The sequence below is a fragment of the Leopardus geoffroyi genome, chromosome A2 (genome assembly GCF_018350155.1).
Source record: "Leopardus geoffroyi isolate Oge1 chromosome A2, O.geoffroyi_Oge1_pat1.0, whole genome shotgun sequence".
Lineage (NCBI taxonomy): Eukaryota > Metazoa > Chordata > Mammalia > Carnivora > Felidae > Leopardus > Leopardus geoffroyi.
This window is the reverse complement of record NC_059331.1, coordinates 157746895-157764101: the sequence shown is the minus strand read 5'-3', so window position 1 is coordinate 157764101 and position 17207 is coordinate 157746895. Positions and strand designations below refer to the sequence as shown.

The 17207-nt window shown below is 46.5% G+C and overlaps 3 protein-coding genes and 1 pseudogene across 3 annotated transcripts; 3 read left to right on the top strand and 1 right to left on the bottom strand.

The window, feature by feature from the left end:
* Positions 1 to 364: 364 nt before the first annotated feature.
* LOC123607034 (olfactory receptor 2F1-like) lies at positions 365 to 1676 on the top strand. The gene has a single exon (XM_045495997.1). The coding sequence runs from the start codon at positions 687 to 689 to the stop codon at positions 1626 to 1628; it is 942 nt and encodes a 313-aa protein (XP_045351953.1). The 5' UTR covers positions 365 to 686; the 3' UTR covers positions 1629 to 1676.
* Positions 1677 to 8290: 6614 nt separating this feature from the next.
* Positions 8291 to 8792, top strand: LOC123607039 (olfactory receptor 2F1-like). Its single transcript, XM_045496001.1, has one exon. The coding sequence runs from the start codon at positions 8291 to 8293 to the stop codon at positions 8777 to 8779; it is 489 nt and encodes a 162-aa protein (XP_045351957.1). The 3' UTR covers positions 8780 to 8792.
* Positions 8793 to 12207: 3415 nt separating this feature from the next.
* Positions 12208 to 12891, top strand: LOC123607299 (annotated as a pseudogene).
* A 1948-nt stretch (positions 12892 to 14839) lies between these two features.
* Positions 14840 to 16865, bottom strand: TAS2R41 (taste 2 receptor member 41). Its single transcript, XM_045496413.1, is given in 6 exon segments — positions 14840 to 15977; positions 15980 to 16134; positions 16137 to 16388; positions 16391 to 16519; positions 16522 to 16684; positions 16827 to 16865. Coding segments are annotated over 6 exon segments (1032 nt in total). The 3' UTR covers positions 14840 to 15683.
* Between the last annotated feature and the right edge of the window lie 342 nt (positions 16866 to 17207).

Sequence of the window (17207 nt, the reverse complement as noted above, 5' to 3'; positions counted from 1 at the left end):
AAGACATAATCAGTGGTAATTTAATTACAGCCACAAATTTAATTTACCAACTAGTAACCTTGTTCTTCAAAGCACTTAGCACAATTATAATTAATTTTTGTAATTATTAATTTAATCTTGGTGTCCCTGATTAAGTTATAAGAACCAAGAAAGCAGGATTCCTGCTTCAATCTTGCTCACAGACAGGTGTCTGGTGTCCAGCACAGGTCCTTGGCACACACAGAGGCTGTGGCTTAAAACCACATCCTGCTCTCCTCCCTATCTTCCACTTTCTTTCCTCTTTTTCCGATTTCCAAACTTTCTTCCTTAGTTTTTCTTTTTCTTTTACATTCGTTTTTGTCTTTCCTTCTACCCTTTCTCCACCACTTTTTTTCCTCTACCTTTCCTTCTACAGTGAATGATTTCCTATGTAAGTGTAACTGTGCTGGATCCTAGCCACAAAAGGATGATCAGAATAGGGACTTTAACCCTGAGAACCTCACAGTCTAGTTGAGAACCCAGGTGCCCCTTCCTCCGGCTCTTTCACTGCATTCTCCCTAAGCACCTAGGTTAAGGGAACAGGAGGGCAGGTGTCCCTACTGCGGCTCAAGTCCTGGCTCATGGCTTAATCCCTGACTCCTAAAGTCTGACCTTTACTTGCCCTCTCTGACTCTGCTCCTCTCCCAGCAGCCCAGCCCCCCCGCTCCATGAGGAGGGACAACCTGACCTGGGAAAGTGAGTTTGTCCTCCTGGGGCTCTCCAGCGACAGGCAGACCCAGGCTGGACTCTTTGTCCTGTTTGCGGCCGCCTATCTGCTGACCCTGCTGGGCAACGGGCTCATCATCCTCCTGATCGGGCTGGACGCGCGGCTGCACCTGCCCATGTACTTCTTCCTCTGCAACCTCTCAGTGGTGGACATCTGCTACACCTCTAGTGGGGTCCCCCAGATGCTGGTGCACTTCCTCCTGGAGAAGAAGACCATCTCCTTCACCCGATGTGGGACTCAGCTCTTCTTCTCACTGGCCCTGGGGGGTACCGAGTTCCTGCTGCTGGCCGCTATGGCCTATGACCGCTACGTGGCTGTCTGTGACCCCCTGCGCTACGTGGCAGTGATGAGCCCGAGGTGCTGCACAGGCCTGGCAGCTGTCTCTTGGCTTGTAGGCCTGGTGAATTCTACAGTGGAGACGGTGGTCACCATGCGTCTGCCTACCTGTGGGCACCACGTGCTGAACCATGTGGCCTGTGAGACGCTGGCACTCGTCCGCCTGGCCTGCGTGGACATCACCCTCAACCAGGTGGTCATACTGGCCTCCAGCGTGGTGGTGCTGCTGGTGCCATGCTGCCTCGTCTCATTGTCCTATACCTACATCGTGGCAGCCATCCTGCGGATCCGCTCCACTGGGGGACGCCGCAAGGCCTTCGGGACCTGTGCCTCCCACCTCACCGTGGTCTCCATGTCTTACGGGATGGCCCTGGTCACCTACATGCAGCCCCACACCACAGCCTCAGCCGAGCAGGACAAGGTGGTGACGCTCTTTTATGCTGTGATGACCCCCATGTTGAATCCGCTCGTCTACAGTCTACGGAACAACGAGATGAAAGCTGCTCTGAGTCGAGTTCTGATGAGGAGTTCTGAATCAAAACTTTAGCACACAGCTTTGTCATAAGAGGCCTCACTCAGAAGCCCGTGGACCTTGGAGTGGGCGCGCTGGCATAGCGTATGCGTGTTTGTAAGAGAGCAGGTAGGGAGGGGCGTCTGGGTGGCGCAGTCGGTTAAGCGTCCGACTTCAGCCAGGTCACGATCTCGCGGTCCGTGAGTTCGAGCCCCGCGTCAGGCTCTGGGTTGATGGCTCAGAGCCTGGAGCCTGTTTCCGATTCTGTGTCTCCCTCTCTCTCTGACCCTCCCCCGTTCATGCTCTGTCTCTCTCTGTCCCAAAAAAAATAAATAAACGTTGAAAACAAAAAATTAAAAAAAAAAAAAGAGAGCAGGTAGGGAGACCCCAATCTGCACCACTATCTTTTGAGGAACTGGGAAATGGACGGTATCCCTGGACTCTATTTTTGGTCCCTGACTTCTTCTAAAAATCTGAATTACAATTTACAAATACACCCACTGGAAAACTAAATGGAAAAAATAAATTAAAAAGATATACCAGCATATATGAATTAGAAAGGAAGATGAAATCAGAAGTCACAGCAGTGCACAAAACTTAGGCCAAGAAAGTATATTTCCTTCTAAAATCTACAACTACATGTCTAAGCTTTTCTGCAAAAGGGAGGGGAGGAGGGAGCTGTAATCTACAAAATTCACTGTGCCCAAAGGATCAAACGGGCTTTAGGCCAGAGGTGCAAAGGTCACCCCTGTGACTCACACATGCCTGGGCCCAACCCAGCTCAGTAGGGTGGGGAATTCACAAGGGACTTGGGGCCAAAGTCATAGAAACTCTCCCCACAAACCCTGAAAAGCAGGACTAGACGGTGCGTGCGGCACGTGAACACCCCTCGGCATGCCTCCATGCCCTTGGCCTTGCAGTGGTGGCAAATGGCTGGCCCGCAAGTCAAGCATTCGGGACCTCAAACATGTACTTTCTACACACTCAGGTCTAAGGACATACTCTTCCGAAAACAGAGCTGTATTCAGAATTCACGCTGGACTATCATGCCACACCCCATCAGAGGGGAGCCGAGCGAGCCACTCAGCAAGGAAAGAATCTGTTTCTAGTTTTGCCCCACTCTGGTGATACACAATCAGTGACTGGGCTCTCAATATCCTAACCCAGAAAGTGAAACAGTGCTAGGTTTGTCCAGGAAAGTATTTAAAACAACACTTAAAAATTAAAATAAAGCATCTCTTACCTAAATATTACAGGTATCTGGTTGGTCTTACCCACAAACAACAACAAAAACCCATAAACTGAGAACAATGCAAACTTCTAATCAACCTGCTGAGAAAAATGCCAAAAAGCTGCAGAGGAGGAGAATGGAGTACCTTTTTAAATTCTTAGTACAACTTTTTTTTAATTGAGATAAAATTCACATAACACAGGATTCATGATTTGTACCATTTTAAAGTATACAATTCAGTGGCATTTAGTATATTCACCACGTTGTTCAACCTTATGTCTATCCAGTTCCGAAACATTTTCATCACCCCAAAAGGGCACCTCAGACCCTTTAACAAGTCCCTCTCCATTCCTCCCTCCACCCAGGCCCTGGGAACCCCCGATCTGCTTTCTGTCTTTATGGATTTGCCCACTCTAGACACTTTAACAGAAATGGAATCATAACAATACGTGACCTTTTGTGCCTGCCTTCTTTCACGTAGCGTAATGGTTTTGCAGCACAGAACATGGTGCTTCGTTTCTTTTTATGGCTGGATAATATTCCACCGTATGGAAACAAACACATTTTCTTCCCCCTCCCCCCCCCCCACGCCTCCCCATTCATCAGGTAGTGGGTGTTTGGGTTATTTCTAACTAATAGTTAAAATAGTGCTGCTATATGTCCACGTGCGCATTTTTGTTTGAATTTTGCTTTTGATTCTTTGGAGCATATACCTTGGAATGGAACTGCTGGATCATATGGCAATTCTGTGTTTAACTTTTTTTTTAAGTTTGTTTGTTTGTTTGTTTGTTTGTTTGTTTGTTTGTTTTTGAGAGGGAATGAAGTAGAGACAGAGGGAGAGGATCGCAAGTAGCTCCCGGCTGTCAGCATCAAGCCCCAAGTGGGTCTCGAACTCACAAGCCGTGAGATCACGACCTGAGCCAAAATCAAGAGTTGGAAGCGCAACAGACTGAGCCACCCAGGCGCCCATATGATTAACGTCTCTGAGGAACTGCCGAAGTATTGACCACCATAGCTGATCATCATATGTTCCCACCAACAATGAAGGGGGGCTCCAACTTCTCCACATCCTCCCAACACTTAGTTTTGTTTCTTTGATTACAGTCGTCCCAGTGGGTAGGAAATGATGTCCCACTCTGGCTTTAACTTGGATGTCCCTGGTGACTAATGATGCTGAGCATCTTTCCATGTGCCTGTTGGCCATGTGTAGATCTTCTCTGGAGAAATATCCAGCAAAAAATTTTTTTTATTTTTTATTTAAGACCCTCTCTGCTTCCTTCCCCTCCCTCAGCCCCTGCCCACCTCCTTCTCCCCTACCACGACCAGCCGCCTTCATCAGCCTTCCTCCTTCCCTGCTCCCATGCCCATGTGAGATATAAGGCACTCAGCCCCATCTCCAGTCAAAATGTTTTAACTCTCACTTTTAGATCCTCCTGTAACTATTAAGTTCTCTCCCCAAATAAACAAATTATCTTTTCCTTTCTCCACTGCCTCCATGGTTAGGTGTTTGCCTGCCCTTTGGCCAGTGCCTACATTTTGCACAGCAAAGAAACCTCAGGAGTTCTTTCTTTTTAAGTGAGAAAGAACAAATCACAAGCACTTGTAATTTAATATATTTTCCTTTATCTTCATCATGTATCCACGGAACATCTACCACTGAGCAGCAGGATATCTTAGCACACTTTCTAACATAGCCAGGCTATAAAATGATCACCAAGATCACTGAATGAGCAAGCTTTGTGTATGGAGGTTCTTTTTTATAAAACCAGTTAAAATTTGGAAGGGGTCAACCAAAAGCAATGATGTCCCTTCTTTACGGGTTGAGCTAGAATCCTTTATTAAAGTACAATATAGTAGGGACGATAATCTATTAAGACATCCTCTAATCCTAATAATGAAAACATACCTTCTGTATACAGAATAATACTTGTATTGTTTGTGGCAGGAAGGCAAACATCTAGTTTATCCAAAGAAGACACCAATTCACTAAATTACAAGTTAGAAAAAGAAGGTAGTAGGTCCAAAATATTTTCCTACTTACCTTATTGTTTGACTTTTCGAATTTAAAAAACAAAAATGTGGCCCTTGTCTCTTTATTATTTTTTTTTTTTGATGTTTATTTTTGAGAGAGCATGAGTGGGCAAGGTGCAGAGAGCGGGGAGGTGCAGGGAAGAGGTGGGGAACAGAAGATCTGAAGTGGAGGAAGATCTCTGCGCTGATAACAGAGAGCCCTACGGGGGGCTCAAACTCACAAACCAAGAGATCATGACCTGAGCCAAAGTCAGACGCTCAACCAACTGAGCCACCCATGTGCCCCTGGCCCTTGTCTCTTCCAAGAGAGACTCAGTGTATTTGAAGGGCACTTACTAATCAGGAGGAAAAACTGGTCCCACAAGAGACCCTTCTGAGTGGAGCTATTCTTGAGATGCTATTACAGAGTGAACTCTCTGAAAACATCAATAGGAAAGTTCTATACTGAGCTCATGGATGAGAGAATGAATTTTAAAACCACTCTTCACTATGATGTTCATTCGGCCAGCCGACCAACTCTATATGTCAGTCTCCATTAGAAATGAGACAGGGGTGAGGCGCCTGGGGGGCCCAGTCGGTTGGGCATCCGACTTTGGCTCAGGTCACGACCTCATAGTTCGTGAGTTCAAGCCCCGCGTCGGGAGCCTGCTTCGGATTCTGTGTCTCCCTCTCTCTCTGCTCCTCCCCCGCTCATGCTCTGTCTTTCTCTCTCTCCTTCAAAAACAAATTTTTAAAAAAAATTGAAAAAAAAAAAAAGAAATGAGAAAGGGGTACGACAAGAAAACACCCTGTCTACCCTTCAAGCAGTTAGTTTGTTAGAAGTCATAAAAGGAAAGTCAAAAGTTCAGGCACAGTGGAGGCGCTCTTCCAATTCGACCTCCTGGCTGCAGAGAAAGTTGAGAGTCCTGGTGTGTGGGCTCCATACTCTGACTAAACTAGGGGGTGAATATTTTCCTCTTGGATGAAATGGAAGGAGGCCAGCTGGCCTAACGAACTGGGCCACCAGTCCGCCTGCCTCTCCAAACTGCTCTTCAGCCAGTTTCCCTACGTTACATCACGTCGTGGCAGCTTGAAGCCCCCAGGGAGCCGCATCCTAAAACATCACACCTTGCCTGACTGCCCTCCCCCACAAATCTCACCTGTCCCACACATCATTTGGCGGTGATGCTGCTCCCCACTAGCTGCTGTGATACACTGTGTGCTCCACATGGTAACACAATATGATGTAGAGGGAAGAACATGGGAACGTGATCCTCCGATTCCACATCCAGTTCCAGCCCCGCTCCTGGCTTTGCTCACACAAACCCCTTCTGTTCCTGAGCCTCAGTGTCCTCATTTGTAAAATGACAAGGTTGAAATGATGATCCTGAAAGTTCCTTCCAGTTTTTCTGCCATTTCTGTGTTCTCTCTCGTTTTGCATTTTATTCCCTTCCATGGGGAGAGTTTTAGTTGCTGTTCTGGGCACTCAGGAGCCGCATCGGGGGAATAATATTTGGCTGCTTACTGCACTGACGAAGGAAATTAAGTTCTGTGGAAAACTGGGGCTCTATCCCAGGTGCAGGGCTCAGAAAACCAGCAGGGTGCCCTGCCAAAGCCAGCCTCTGTTCTTAGCATTTTCCACAGTGACACCTTCTGGTCACAGAAGGACTGAAAGAACGAAAGGAACAGGTTCCAACCAGGTAGGAGAGACAGAGGGTGGTGTCCACCTGCTTTGCCCTTTTCACCCCCATCCACCCATGAGCTCTATCTTCAAGCCTTGTTGGAAAAACTTGGGTTGAATTGTTTTCATTTCCATTTCGTTGCATTCTATGACCCATCTTTCATATCTGTGATACGGATCCTTTTCAGTTAGATAATGCTCTGAAATTTATGAGGGCTTTCCCACACATTATCTCATTGTACTACCTAATATCTCATTGGATATTTACTACTACTTCCCTGGGTCTAAAATATTCTGAAACATCGTTTGGGGACAAGACCTAAGGAAGTAAGACTAAGGGAAGACCCAACACACAAAAAGGCAAGCTATCAAGGATCACGTTTTCACTGATTCAGTGGAATTTGAGGCAAATTATTTATACTCTCTTGGCCTCAACTTTTTCAAACAATGAGAAGCTCAGCCCAAGAGTTCCTTCCTCCTCAAAAACCCTTCTAGGTTTATCTCAAAACATATTCCTCTCCCCAGAAGAACATGTATTGAGTCTTCAAAAATAAGATTAAAAGGTCCCATCTAAAGCAGTGGTTCTCAAATTTAGCTCCACATTTTGTTTGTTTGAGAAACGTGAAAAGGTATGGACATACTAGTATCTGGAGATTGTGACTTAATTGCTTTGGAGTACGGCATGGGCTTTTGGAGTCTTCTGAGTGTGCCAGGTGATCTCGATGTGCGGCCACTGTGAGTCCTGTGGGATTTTCACAGTCAAACCCTAGAGCCTGGAGTTTCCCTTCCTTCTCAAGCGTCCCCACTGGGCACTCCAATGGGCTTTTCCAGCAGCGGACTCTTCTCCATGTCCCCGTGGTCTCTCCTCACCCCTGTACTACCTAATAGCACTATCTCCTCCCGCTATGTTGCACAGACATGTAATGTAGACATGACAACGGAGCTAGAGGGACTTGATATTAACAAACAGAGAAATAAAGACGATAAAATTGCTTAGTACATTTCATTTGTACTAAGGGAAAAAATAGCATCTTTACCCTTTGATAGAAGCTAAAGACCAGCAAAGTAAACAGGGAGGTGTTCCAAGGGCACACCTGTCTCTGCTGTCACAGAAGGATTTACACATAACAAAGTTCAAAGGGTTTCAGAGGCACTCCCTTACTGACTTCATCTGTGGGCACCATCAGGTTCCAAACGCTCTGGTTGCAAGTGAGTGATATATACATTCATCTTTTATAAACCACTTACTTTAACATTCAAATAAATGCCAGCATTTCACCAAGGAAATAGCATCATCTCAAGAAGTTGGGACATAATTACAGTGAGCATAATGTTGTACAATGAGGTCCTGATCTTATCAACCTAGGAATAAGCCTGATTAATCAGTACACTGAGAACCGAGTGAGTGATGTTCTCTGTCACTGACACAGCCTGGCTTATGGGAGAAACAGGAAGAACCACGAGCTCCAGCGTGAGGAGTAATGACAAGGAGGAAGTCCAGAGCACACGTCCTATGTCTTAGGATCAGAGAATTATCCTCAAGGCCACTACTTTCAACTTTTTCTTATTTGTGGTACTCATACTGTGAAACATTTTTTAGGAATCTTTGCATGAAAAGAAAAATCATAAAAGATCCATGATTTGAAGAAGTTCAGAGTCTAATGGGGAAAATGTACAAGTTCTTGCAGTCCCACAGAAAGCCCTTTGTTGCAAATTCTCATTGATTCTGGCTTCTCTAAGCCACCTCCTCTCCCAGCAGCCCGGCCCCCCTGCTCCATGAGGAGGGACAACCTGACCTGGGAAAGTGAGTTGGTCCTCCTGGGGCTCTCCAGCGACAGGCAGACCCAGGCTGGACTCTTTGTCCTGTTTGCGGCCGCCTATCTGCTGACCCTGCTGGGCAACGGGCTCATCATCCTCCTGATCGGGCTGGACGCGTGGCTGCACCTGCCCATGTACTTCTTCCTCTGCAACCTCTCAGTGGTGGACATCTGCTACACCTCTAGTGGGGTCCCCCAGATGCTGGTGCACTTCCTCCTGGAGAAGAAGACCATCTCCTTCACCCGATGTGGGACTCAGCTCTTCTTCTCACTGGCCCTGGGGGGTACCGAGTTCCTGCTGCTGGCCGCTATGGCCTATGGCCGCTACGTGGCTGTCTGTGCCCCCCTGTGCTCCGTAGCAGTGGTCTCTTGGCTTATAGGCCTACTGAGTTCCGTGGTGGAGACAGTGGTCATGATGTACCTGCCCACCCGTGGGTACATGTGCTGACCACGTGGCCCACGTGGACATCATACATAGCAGGCTGTAAGGGTGGGCTTTAGCACAGTAGTGCTGCTGACGCCCAGAGATGAATGCTGGGTAGGAACTCGGTTGTGTTACAGACAGATACAGACGAACTCAAAAATGGAAAGAGAAGGCTGTCTTCTAAGGACAGCAAAGCTTGTACTAAGGGATAAAGCATTTGTGCAACTGTGCGTGTGTGTGTGTGTGTGTGTGGAAAATGTACTCTTTGTTTTTGAAGGCATATATAAGTAGTGACTTAAGTTCTGAAATCTTTGTAGCTCTGGCTGTTCTCAACAAGATTCAAAAGCAGTTTACACCCATCAGAAATGTTATACATCCACTGACTGTGTGAACATGAGCATATAATGCCCAAGGCCACTTTCACCACTGGCCTAAATGTCAACTTTGCCATCTGCAGTCAATCACCAAACACCACTTTTATTTTTTATTTATTTATTTATTTTAATGTTTATCTTTATTTTTGAGACAGAGACAAGAGCATGAGCAGGGGAGAGGCAGAGAGAGAGGGAGACACAGAATCGGAAGCAGGCTCCAGGCTCTGAGCTGTCAGCACACAGCCCGACACGGGGCTCAAACTCAAACCGTGAGATCATGACCTGAGCTGAAGTAGTACGCTCAACTGACTGAGCCACCCAGGCACCCCACCAAACACCACTTTTAATGAACACCTCCTCCGTGCCCAGCCTGAAGCCCTTCCTCACAACACTTATCATCCCAACCTCCTCCTCTCAAGAGCAGAGAGCATCATGGGCCTGGGACACGATGCAGGTCTCAGAAAGAAATATCAATCGGCGAATAGATTTGTGTGCCATATGCCGTGCCAGGTGCTGCAAGAGACACACCAAGTCAACAGGAGAGCCTTCCTCCCAACCTGGAGACTATTTGGAAAGATAAGAGATACGTGCCAAAAAAGAAAAAAAGAAATCACAACGTAATCCAACAATGCAAAAAACACAACTAAGGAGATATTTGCTTAATTACCAAATACAAGATGCAGGTTCAAAAAACCCATGGAATTCATGAAATTACCCCATGAAGGGGGAAAAAATCTGGGTAGTTTGCAAAGGGATTGAAGGGGAAGAAAAAATTAAATGGGGCTTTAGGAAATGGTTGAATTTGGACAGTTGAGGGAGTCGAAAGATAGGTTCATTTTTGGTGAGTGGAGGAACCATAGAAACCAAGTGAAGAGGGAGAAAAAACTGAGGTCTGTCTGGGAAAGAGTGAGCAAACCAGTTTGGTTAGAGCAAAGACTTCATTCTGAGGAGTAATGAGGCGGAAGTGAGGCTGGAAAGAGGGTTTGGTAGGGCTTTGAAAACAAGGCCAAGGAACGTGCTTTAGAGGCTGTGAAAAGATAGCAGAGTTTCTAATATGGGGCATTGACACACGTGATACGTATTCCAGAAGCTGTCCTCTTCCTCTGCACAGGACTGTTAGTCCTGAGACAAAACAAATAGCACAAACTTTGTCTTCTTTTTGTCTGACAAAGTCTCTATTTAGCGCTTAACTAGAGGCAGTAAGTGAAACAATTTTTTGTAATTCAACTTCCTCTCATTTGGGCAGACTTCGCAGACCAGGTAGATAAGGCAGGTTTCAAAGGCCAAAGAATTGGGAAGAATATAGACCAGAAGTTTTTTAAAGCATAAGGGAATGTTAAAAGTGAATACATCTTGAGGTTGAGACTTGAACGAAGGGTATAACTGTAAAGTGCCTTCTGCTTTCCTTTTTTTTTCTTATTTTTTTTTAATGTTTATTTATTTTTGACAGAGAGAGAGAGACAGAGCATGAGCGGGGGAGGGGCAGAGAGAGAGGGAGACACAGAATCTGAAGCAGGCTCCAGGCTCCAAGCTGTCAGCACAGAGCCTGACGCGGGGCTCGAGCTCAAGAACCACAAGATCACAACCTGAGCCGAAGTCGGCCGCTCAACTGACTGAGCCATCCAGGCACCCCCTTTTATTTTTTTTTTAATAAAAAGATAACCATGCCATCTGAGTAACACTCTGAAGACTGAGCAAAAATAAGCAGACCTTACTTGGTGTTTCTGTAAGCGTCACCTCTGATAACAACCCTGCTTTTCTGATTTCAGGCCATGTCTCAAGAGGCAACCCTCTGGTTAGACAGGTCCCATCCTGGTTAAGGAGGGATCTGGAGTTTGCTTTTCTAACACTGACTCACAAAACAGGTATGAGCCTCACCAAAGGCACTAGCCTGGCAAAGCCTTGATACTTTATCTTTTTTCATGGAGAACAAATCAATGCATGAAGTCTAAGAGAGCAAAACCCAGTTCCAAGGTGGTAACTCTATTAGTAGAGTATTTCTAGAGTCACTCAGAGTCAAAGGAGGGAGTAAATGGGCATGAGGCAACATTGTTCTGTGGCCATTCTGAGCAGACCTGGGAATTTACACGGTAGAGGATCGCTATGGCAAGACCTCCCTGCTTTGCCAGGACAGCACTAAACTAATCCCTTCCATCCAAAACAAAAACCCTCCCTGTACAAAGAGTACAGCACTCTTTGCTTCACACAATCACACGACCAGGAATACCACAAGAGAGCAGAATCCTTAGCCTGGAACTCACGGACAGGTTTCTGGGTCTACAGGCACCTGGAACTGTGTGTTCAAATGACATCTCATCCACAGTGTTATCACCTCCTGAGGGATTTGTAATGATGTGCTCGTTTATATGAATAGACACCTGGCCCTTGACTCCCCACAAGATCGTAAACACCATGGGGACAGAAATGACATCTACAAGGCTCACTACTTTATCTTCAGCACAGAGAGCTGCCTACAGGTAGGCACTCCAAAAATATCTGCCAATCGAATACATTCGCAAACAGTCTGCAGCCCCCCAAAAGGTTAACACATCCTGACATATATTTTTTGGCATTGTGTTTTTAAATTTTACAAAATTTCTTTCATAAAATCTTTAGTAGTGAGCTGTGATATTTGCCACTGGTTGAGAAGATGGGTTTTAGCTAAGCTTTGTTAATACCACAGAACTGGATTGTCCTTTAGGAAGCACTACCTACCAGAAGAGGGCTGTGGAAGGCCTAGCACATGGTCCAAGGTCTGGCAATCAATCTGATTTCTCATTGATTCAATCTGGTCTCCAGTACATTTTCTTAGTCTTTTCGTTTCTTTCCTCAATAGAACAGCTCAATATAGCAACATGACAGCACATAATATAGAATAAAGTTTAAAGATAACAGCTAATATTTAGTAACTCTTACTATTCCCTTTATGGTTTTCTTCTTTCCCCTTTATGTCTTCAAAGAAAAAACAAAACAGTTCTTTTTTTTTTTTTTTTAGCCTCCCTTAGCTGATGTCAAAAGCTACTTAAGTACTAAGTGAAATAAGTCAGAGAGAGAGACAAATAACATGAATACACGCATATGGGGAATTTAAGAAACAAAACAGTGGGCTTGAGACGGGCTCAGTGGCAGTACCCAGGGGCCGCACGGGCCGCGGACGCCCTGCACGGCAGTCGGCCACCAGGCTGCTTCTGCCCCAGCCGCGGCAATGGAGCCATCATGCAGGAGGACAGCACCGCTAGCAGTTCGCCTGCGACACCTGCCCCTCCGTGCACATCACCCGCAAGGTAAAAAATCGGAGGAATCCAAAGCTGAGATCAGTGGAGGATATGCGTGTGGAGCAGCTGCCTGGGAGAATGTTGACTCTCCTGCAGAGTCACATCCTAACTGCGAACACCCGTGTGCCTATTTCGTGCAGCTTCAGACCCACTCTGCAGACGAGCTGGTGACCACCTTCTACAAATGCTCTGATGCTCGGTGTGGACACTGCCAGAGGAACAAGGGCCAGGCTGGCCCAGCCGTGTCAGTGTCTGCTTACCTTCTCCCTCAGGGTGGATTCCCAGCCAGGAGCGTGAACTGTGTGTCCTGAGAGTCTCTGTCAGTGTGGCAGAAAGCTAACCCAGGATGTCAGCAAATATAGCCCATCTGCCCATCCGCAGATGAGCTCATTTCAATCCAGGGAGATTTGGCGGGGAGGGGGTACCCAGGTCTGTAATGTCCTGCTCATTTATCTTTTAAATGTATGGGGTGATGACACTCTCTCACCATCAGCCCTCTTTTTTTTTTAAGTTTATTTATTTATTTTGAGAGAGAGAAAGTGCACATATATGCATGAGCAGGGGATGGGCAGAGAGAAGGGGAGGGAGGGAGAGAGGGAGAGGGAGAGGGAGAGGGAGAGGGAGAGGGAGAGGGAGGGGGAGAGAGAGAGAGAGAGAGAGAGAGGGAGAGAGAGAGACAGAGGGAGAGAGAGGGAGAGACAGAGGGAGAGGGAGAGGGAGAGAGGGAGGGAGAGGGAATCCCAAGCAGGCTCCACACTGTCTGCCAACGCAGAGCCGAGGCAGGGCTCGGACTCACAAACTGTGAGACCATGACCTGAGCTGAAAATAAGAGTCGGATGCTTAATGACCTGAACCACCCAGGCGCCCTCCATCAGCCCTCTTAAACATGTACCCTGTTTGCACAACTAAAAAAAGTAAAATTTTGTGATTAAAAAAAAGAAACAACAAATGAACAAAGGAGTAAAAAGAGAAAGAAACAAACCAACAAACAGACTCTTAATTACAGAAAACAAACTGATGGTTACCAGAGGGGAGGTGGGGGGTAGGGGAGGTGAAGTGGGTGATGGGGACTAAGGAGGGCACTTGTTGTGATGATCACCGGGTGATGTATGGAAGATAGAACGCTCTATTGTACACCTGAAGCTAATATTACACTGTGTGTTAACTAGCTGGAATTTAAATAAAAACTTAACCAAAAAAAGCTACTTAACTGAACTATTCTCAGAGTCACACCCCCTAGTGAGCCTCTGGTGGCCTCCTTCAGCATCAGAGGCCCTTCTCAGTGATTTCTTAGCCACCACAGACGGTTTTTTCTTTAGCTCACTCACACTTACCATGTTGGCCTAATTTAGCAGTTAAAAAAAAATTTAAAGAATGAGAAAAAAACAAAACAAGAGGAGTCAAAGAAAGAAACAGAAACACTGGTCTTTCCTGGTGGCTAGAAACGTCCTTGCCATACTCAGGTTTCTCTACTCTTTTTGTGCTGGTGCAGATACAGAGTATAATTTTTTAAATAACATTAACTATGCAACACTAGAATTACTCTTAACAAGTTACGATCAATACTAATGTGTCATGCACATATACTGCCTACATCAATCTTCACAATTACTCTGAGACAGCTGCTATCACCTCGGTGAATGTCAGGAAACTAAGGCATAAAGGGTTAATTACACCTAAAAGAATTCACATCACGTTGTGTAAGACCTGTATTTTAAAAAATTAAAACACTACTGAAAGTAATCAAAGAAATCTTGAATAGTTTTTTATTTTGTTTTGTTTTGGGTGGGGGGAAGAGCGTGTGGGGAGGGACACAGAGAGAGGGAGGGAGAGAATCTTAAGTAGGCTCCACACCAAACTCAGAGCCCAATTCGGGGCCCAACACGGGGCTCCATCTCACAATCAATTGTGAGATCATGACCTGATGTCAGATCAAGAGTCAGACACTTAACCGACTGAATAAATCTTGAATAATCTTGAATAAATGGAAAAGCATACCATATTCTTGAATAGAAGACTCGACATCATGGATATGTATTTCTCCTCATGTTGAATTATACAGTTAATAGTATCCAACATAATTTTCTTAAAAAGGAATTGTTTGGGACTAGACACTACTATAGCCAAGAAAGTTAAAAAAGATTCATGAGGAAAGACTAGTTCACCAGTCATTCAAACATCATAAACCTAAAATAGTCAAAATGCTGTGGTACTGGCACATGATTATACCAAAGTAGCACAGTAGCAAAACGGAACAGAAAGGAAGTACCCCAATATATATAGGAATTTAGTCACAATAAAAGGTAGCATTTTAAATCAGTGGAGATTAGACTGGGATTCTCTCTCGTGCTCTCTCTCTGCCCATCCCCTGCTTGCGCACACATGCTCTCTCTCTCTTAAAACAAAAAAAAAAATTAAGAGGTTAAATGGTTTTGGGATGCAAACTAAGTGAAACTCTTGAGTCTTTGTTTTTCAGAACTAGAAGTACATGTTTATTCAAATTACATGTGACTTTGTGACTTTTGCTTAAGGAAGAAAAAAAAGTTCCAGAGACAATTTGAAGACAGAGCAAATCACAATGTGTGATTCTTAAGAAGAATAAACATGGAAAAAGTCTGGCTGCCACTGAGACTTTAGAGGGGGGAAAACTGAAAGCAGAACAGTGGAAATAATAATAAGAAAAGAGATGGTTTGTGTAAAGAAACTTTCCAGGAGTCTTCATAAAATTAAAACCAAATTAACCAAGTGTGCTGAAAGAAAAAGAATCCGCACAGAAGGGAGGGCTATGCGACATCACAGCCCAGACCACTGTCGGCCCCGACTACTGTCCTCCAGGGCTCCCATGGTAACCAACACATTATCCGCAAGAGACCTGCTTCTTCCCCATCCACATCCCAGTTCAGCCACAGACACATTTTCTCTTCATCCCCTGGGAGGCTGTTGAGATCACATGTACTGTTCATCAGGACTCTTTAACTGGAAGCTGCCACATAACAGAGGGGACACGAAACAGAGAACAGACAAAATTTTATATTCTGAACTTCTGGACAATACTGGCTCTCTGGGACCTGTGGGCCCCCATTTGACAGTGTCCCAAGGAAGGAATCTCGCTCAGAGAATCCCCAGAGTTGACTCCCCTCCTCTCCTTCCCAAAAGGAGGAAGCCCAGAGTAGAATTCAGTAGGTACCTGCCTCGGAAGCTATCTCCGTGTTAGTGGGCACAGGTTCCGTCACCCTCCCTGAGTCTCTTCCGGGGGTCTGGGTAAGGAGACCGTGCCACCTAGGCCACCCAGAAGCCCCTGGCCAGCAGCAGTAGCTGTCTGCACACCCCTCGAAGCCCGAGGTTGCTGGAGATGAGGAAAAACGGATGGACAGACACGCACAGGTAGATTAAAATCTGCCACGGCCAGTACCAGTCACTCTCCGAGAAGACACCTGCAGCATCGATGACCAGGGATGCGAGGGACAGAGCCTCAGGAATGAGGAAGGAGACGAGTGACTTCAGAGCTCTGGTGTGAGCCTGGACACTGGGGTCCTGTGGCCTGTGGGCGCTGAGCCGCATCCTCCCGGTGTGTGCCTCCTCAGAGAATTAATCAACAGCGCAACTGAGACCAGAAAAACAGAGCAAGGAACTAACCAGGTGATCAGCTTCAGGGGCAAGAAGTAGTGAACTGCCAGCGTCCTGCTCCACGGTCTGAAGGTCATGTTCCCAGGAAACTTTCTAATAAGAGTCCTTCACACACAGCACGGTTTCCCCAAAAGAAGAGCAGAGTGACGATGAAGGAGATCAGGAGAGGAGCCATGAGGAGCCAGGGCACTGACCCTGGGAACCTCCACTTGAGCCAGAGGAAGGTGGGGTGGGTGAAGTTAGTGATCTTCATGCAGAAGGGGACACTGTGCCAGGAGCTGAACCAGAAGGTGGCTGAGTTCAGGAAGTCCCAATGGAGACCAAAGAACTGCCGTGCAGGACCTCTGCTGTACTCGGCCAGTAGACGCTGTTCACCGTTCCAACCCACTGCAGGCAGAAGCGGGAGGCGCCCAAGCTCAGGAGGATCATGCCAGAGGGAGGCAGCCTCCCCCGCCGCAGCCTTTCCCTGCCCAGCACCAGCACAACGAGCCGTTGGCCAGGATTCCCAGAAGGCATGGCAGGACGAAGAGCAGCATGAAGAAGGCTGAGAGCCCTGGCCGCGTTTCGGCCGCTCGGGTCACCACCCCTGTGCCTTGCGCCTTGGTCCCTGGCCTCCTCCCTACCCCCGCACACAGTCCCTCTTTAGACCTTTCCTGGGGACGTGAGAAGAGTGCTCAGGCTCTGCATCTGAGTCAGAGTTCGCTCACGAGGCGGATACTGGGGCTGCAGGGGAAAGGTGAGCTCAGCTCAGCGAGGATGCAAATTTCCCGTGGGCTCAGTTACCACGAGGCCTACCCGCTGCCCCTGATTTGCCTTGTCTGGTTTTGCCTGCATGCTACCGTCGTTAGCATCAATGTAGAGAGTTTTTCAGTGTCTCTGTAGCTGAGTTCTATCCTTCTTATTTCTCCCTCGGGAGAATATACACACCTCTCCCCATCAGATCATTCTTAAGACATGAAGCGTACAGGCAACAAGTACAGGAGACATTTAATATGGCCAAGAGCTGGGCAAAACAGTGATGATAGAGAAGTCTGTCTCCAGCCAAGCTTCCCTGTCACACATCCACCCTCAAATATGAGCAGTTGTCCCCTTCAAGGTCAGAATCTTTGGTCCACCTTTTTACCAAACCTCTTCTTAAATCCTTCATGGACCCTGAGATATGAATGACTGATAATG